The sequence below is a fragment of the Triticum dicoccoides genome, chromosome 5A (assembly GCF_002162155.2).
Source record: "Triticum dicoccoides isolate Atlit2015 ecotype Zavitan chromosome 5A, WEW_v2.0, whole genome shotgun sequence".
NCBI lineage: Eukaryota > Viridiplantae > Streptophyta > Magnoliopsida > Poales > Poaceae > Triticum > Triticum dicoccoides.
This window is the reverse complement of record NC_041388.1, coordinates 423,826,043-423,831,615: the sequence shown is the minus strand read 5'-3', so window position 1 is coordinate 423,831,615 and position 5,573 is coordinate 423,826,043. Positions and strand designations below refer to the sequence as shown.

General features: G+C 38.7%; 1 protein-coding gene across 1 annotated transcript; it reads right to left on the bottom strand.

The window, feature by feature from the left end:
* Positions 1-559: 559 nt before the first annotated feature.
* LOC119297515 (oligopeptide transporter 5-like) lies at positions 560-3,070 on the bottom strand. The gene is made up of 4 exons (XM_037575277.1): positions 2,643-3,070; positions 2,339-2,436; positions 1,684-2,256; positions 560-963 (listed from the first exon to the last, which is right to left on the bottom strand). Exons 1-4 carry the CDS (start codon positions 2,958-2,960, stop codon positions 705-707), a joined length of 1,248 nt encoding a protein of 415 aa, XP_037431174.1. The 5' UTR covers positions 2,961-3,070; the 3' UTR covers positions 560-704.
* Between the last annotated feature and the right edge of the window lie 2,503 nt (positions 3,071-5,573).

The window sequence follows — 5,573 nt, the reverse complement described above, 5'->3', positions numbered from 1 at the left end:
GTAAATATTCACTAAAAAGCAGTTTTGCACAATTATGTACGCAGGTGAACACACATTTACTCTAGAGTCTACACCCACTCCATTTTATGTCTCTGCACCAGATTTTTAGATTGCAACATTTTATCTTAGAAAGGAAGTCAAGAAGAACATAAGGAAATGTATATTGGACTTTTTTCTTGTTGACGTGACATAAAACTGGAAATAGAAACAAGGACGTCACACCTCTATATCAATATAAAATTTCTAATTTTGCCTTGACTTGTACCTTACATTGCATATGCTTATTTGTGCACCTAGAGTCAGAAGAGAATAAATATTTGTGCACACTACATAAACTCCGACATAAGAAAACCTTGGGTGCAAAGTAAGCAGTTCTGCACTGGGGTGCACGACAGCCTACTACTAATCAGATTGAATTTATTTAATTTGATAAGATTGATCCCTATGGTACTTTGCTTCATGAACTGTCTTCCTCGCATAAAAACTATCGGAACTTTGCATAAGGGTACTGAGACTCCTTGGTAAATTTATTGCCACCAAATGGACTACCAAATGAGTACATTTTATTCTCAGAATATGACCATATGAAGATATGTTTTTGTAACCGCGAGAGGTTTGTTGCGATATGATGGCCTTTTTTACTAAGAATTAACAAGGTTTGCTAATTTCATGGCACCGGATACTTAAAGAGTTTAGCAAGCTACCTAGCAGGCGGTGGCACGAAGTGCTGCTAATGGGGGTACCAACGTAAGTACAAGCAAGCACGCAAGCATGACTCCCCAGTAAGGAAGTTGAAGTTCATTTCCAAATCCTTCGCACGTGAACACTGCTAGACCTATCATTGATATTGTAAGAAGAATAAACCACCACATTGGAATGCTTCTGTACTTATTCATCATTTGCATATGAATATCAGAACAGCCTCTCTCCTCAGTTGATTGGCTTAATTGATTCCAAAATGACCTGCTCACATTGAAAATTTGGGCTCAGGTAAAGTATCTTGATGCATGCTATTGCAAGAAACCTTCATGATAATCTATGGTTTAGCCTTTTCTCAAAAAAAAACCTATGGTTTAGCCACAACACATTAAATGTATATTGTTGGCAAATAAACATGCATATATAAAAGAGATGGTTAGCAAAGTATGATTATAATAGCAAAATCTGAATCTAGCATACAATTTGACTTTAACGAATGTCAAGTATAGGAAGCAGGAGCTCGCACGGCACAAATTGTATTCTCTAATGACATAAAACAATTATTCGCTGCCTAGGGGGGCTAGTTCCCACAATTATAGACAACGAATCACATATATTTCCATCTGGAAGAGATAATGTATATTACCATCATATATACCTATAGAAATAGATACAAGTTAAATGAATTTGAACTACTCAAGTCTGACAAGGCATCCATCTGTGAATGGAATAGCGCACCCGATTGCCTACGGATAAACGTGTTGTATGTAGCTATTAGTACCCACAAAATTGTAATATATTGTATACAATTCTAGTTACATAGTACTGTATGGTGACACCTATTTGCAGGCTTAAATTGGAGGTTGCTATAGAAAAAACACAAAGAGCTAACAAATTCTTAGGAAAACTATTCAACTGAAAAACGTTCTTCCAGTAATAAGGCAACAAATTTATATATATAATGGATCATGTTACTTTCCATACCTGCCATGAGAGAGTACAATGTTTGTAAGAGATGCTGCTAGAGCTGCAAATCCAAATCCAATAGAGCATGCTCGTGCAATACTCAGGTACAATTCTGAATAACTTTCATACCCATCTTGCTTAAATTGAAAACTACTTCCATCCAATACCCTGGACAAGTTATATCTACCACCGTAGACGTCGTACACTTCTGGGCTGATAATTGGAAAACTCTTTGCCTTAAATGAATTTGACCAGTAAGCAAAAGGGACAACAATATACATGAATATAATAAATCCAACCATTGTGTTGAAAATGACAAAGAAAGGGTAATATATAGGGTTTCCAGTGTAGCTGGTAGATGTTGACCAATCAAGGCCAAATGAACCAATCCCAAAACCATTTAACCCCGAGCCAAGTTGCTGAGCAATGATAGATCTTTTCCAAATTAGGCAGACAACTGACACTGCACTAATAGAAGGGAAGAAGTAGCCCGGAATGATGTAGTACGAAAAACTAATGACAAAGACCATGAAGAAAAATTGGCTTCTTGATAGCTTTGCATTTGATTTTTCATCCTTCTCATGAAATGCCCTAAGTTTAGTAAATATGACAACGCTATTAGGATAAAGTAAAAATACTGGACTAAGCAAGTGGGCATAAATGCTAGGGAAACCTGAACATTGTTACGTCTGATAGTACTTCAGGCCACCACATCTCTGAGCGATTCACAAAGGGCTTTATGAAGAAGCCAGCAAATCCATATATAATACTCTATGTAAATATCAATAAGTTTATAAGAAATCAGCTTTAAGTCGTATTACACAAAACATAAAGTAAACACGATCCTTCTTGACAATGATTTATTAAAAATATTAGTGAAAGAAGTGAAAACAATGTACACATAATTTCGGATTCATTCCAGTAAATAAAATGCTAAGATATATGGTCCAGAAATTTGGAGGATGTTTCATGCTTACATTCGTCGTGAGTAGGAGAAAGAAGAATGCCATTGGGTGAATTGATATCCTGAAATAGGCCCTTGTGGCAGCATAAAGATTTGCTGCTGGCATGGTTCCTAAACCAGAACTGAAGATCACCGTACTCAGTAGATGTTCCTTTATGTTGAAGGGGCCTGGGTTTATGGAAATCTTAATTCTGGTTCCTCGAACCCTTAGATTGGATGGAAGCACTGATGCCATGAACTTTCCGAGAGAGTAGCACGATATTGTAACTACGAAATTTGGGACACCAACTGGGTTCTGACGAAAACCAGTCATTACACTGACTAAAGACATGATGATGCAGCCTGTGATCCCGATGATCCATACTCTCAATGTCAACGTAGGGAGTGTTGGATCATCTGTTGTTGGTATAGTCAGCCGTACTTGCTCTATCGGCGATTGGTCTTCATAAAGTTAACAGGTACCATGTAAGGAAAATATTAGACATTAGCAACACAAGCATATAAAAAACTTATAAAAAAGCGGCAGCTAAGATTTGCCATATTTTTCCCAGCGTCTCATAGTTAAGAGCTTGCTCAAAGCCTCCATGCCCCAACAAAGGCCAGTCACTGGTGGTGGCAGAAACAATCAAATTTGGAGTACCCGGCAGAATGACTACCTTTTTCTTCAGCATCACCATATTAACAGTTCAGCATAAGGAAAGTTTGAGTGGAACTCTACAAATCAGGCATCTAATCCCCACACCCACGATACAGCAGAATCCCCTACCAGATGCACTCGGCCCTTTACCCATACACATGAACAAGGGAATCTATATATGTGGAAGAACTTGATTATTTACTCCTCCATCTACAACCGGTCAATAGACTGACTACAGATATCATGATGTGTCGGCGATCCGAATATGATCCATACTCTAAATGTCAGCGTAGGGAGTGCTAGATCATGTGTTGTTGGCACAGTCAGCAGTACTTGCTCTATCAAAGGCTGGTCTCCATAAAGTTCAAATAGACCGTGCATGGGGAATTTTTATGCAAGTTATAAAAGTGGCATCTAACATTTGACCATTTGTCCTAGGACTGCTAAACTAAGAGATCGCTCATGCCTCCCTGCCCCAATGATGGTACAGTCGCCGCTAGTGGTCCAAACAGTCTCCAAACAGTCTAACCGCCCAGAGAATCAGGTAGAATGGTCGTAGCTTGCCATCGCATTGCTACATAAACGATGCGGGCTTAATCACATGGAAAAAGTTTGAGTAGAGCACTAAAATTTGCCTCTCAAATCACCCCAACCTCAATACAGCAGGACCGCATTGCTACATAAGCAATGTCACATAAGTTTGATATAATTGTTTGATGCTTCATTAATATACGGTTTAGGCTGGCGTAAGGCTGCCGTTGTAGCGTCAAAAAATGCACTAAACAAATTGCGTGCACACTTTTTTTTAGAAAACTTTTGTGTGTGCACTTGATCGTAGATCGATTCGCCCCTCTATCCCTCTTTGGCTTTTTTATTAACGTGAAGCCTGAGCTCATATGCAGTTCCTTTGCAAGTTAAAAGCACAAAGTCCACTGCGCCGCCAGTCGCGGCAGCGCGCACCCCTGCGCCCACACCCGTGCGCCCTGTTGGGGCGGCCCATGCATGGGGCGGGCGCCCCCCTTTTTTCCTTTCCCTTTTTCCTTTTCTGTTTTTGGTTTATTCTATATTGAAATAAATCAGTATTGGTTCTAAAATTCAAAATATTGTGAATTTTCTTAAAACAGTTCTTGGATTCAAAAATGTTTGCGATTCAAAAGAATGAACTTTTTTAATTTTTGATGAACTTTTTATATGAGCATTTTTAATAATGATGAACTATTTTTCTATTTGATGAAAAAATGGATAATTGTTTTTTGAAATCAATGATATTTTTTAGTTTGATGAACATTTTTCGAAAATGATGAACAAAGCTTGACATTAATGAACATTTTTTAGGTCGGTGATTTTTTTTAATTTTGATAAATATTTTTAAATCCAATGAACAAAAGATTTGAATTCTCAGAACATTTTTGAGTTATTGAACATGTTTGGAATTCGATGAACAAAAAAGTGTTCATGAATTTGAAAAGAAAATAGAAAAAAAGTAAAGAGGAAAGAAAAACGAAAACACAAAAATAAAAGGAAAGGAGAAAAGAAACAACAAAAAGGAAAAAGGAAAAAGGAAAAAAACTTGGGGACCTCGTGCCTCACATGGGCTGGCCCAGAAGGCGTGCAGGTGAGCTATGGGGGTGCGCGCCACGGCGCTATGCGGCGCCCTACGCGCTATATTGGGGGCGCCTGCTATGCAAGCCCATCGTGATCTCTTCAAAAGAAAAAGGCCATCGTGGAAGACAAAGATGTTTGTTAGTTGCAGCCACCACGCACGCACAGATCTAAAATAAATATATGTCGCTACTTATCTCTTCGTTTCCAAGCCGTCAGGGACTGTAGGCCTGCTACGGTCGGATCTTTCCATCGTGCGCGTTGCCGCGCCGCCATCTAGAAGCGGAGAAGGGAAGGGGATGCCAGAACAGACATACGTCGATCTACGGACCACGGACAGGTTGCCGGCAGGCCGGACACAACAACATGAGGGGGAAAGGTAGTTTATTTCCACATCAGATTAGTTCGTGCCTTTATAAATTATAGAAGTATAATCATACACTGTAGGCATTAAGAATCAAATTATATCATTTTCAGTTATTTATTTGTGCTTGTGTAGACATGAAGAGGAAGAGAGCGAAATCAATTCATATATTTTTAAACCCAGTTGGTCCAAGCTCTCAACTGTCGAAATATGATGCTACTGCAAACGATGTGCAACCTGACGAAGGGAACCAGCCTAATCCTAACTAAAACTAAACACTTAAATTGATGCCATAGCGTAAGCAAGCAGTATTTAATTTCAAACATATATAATTTCTTAAT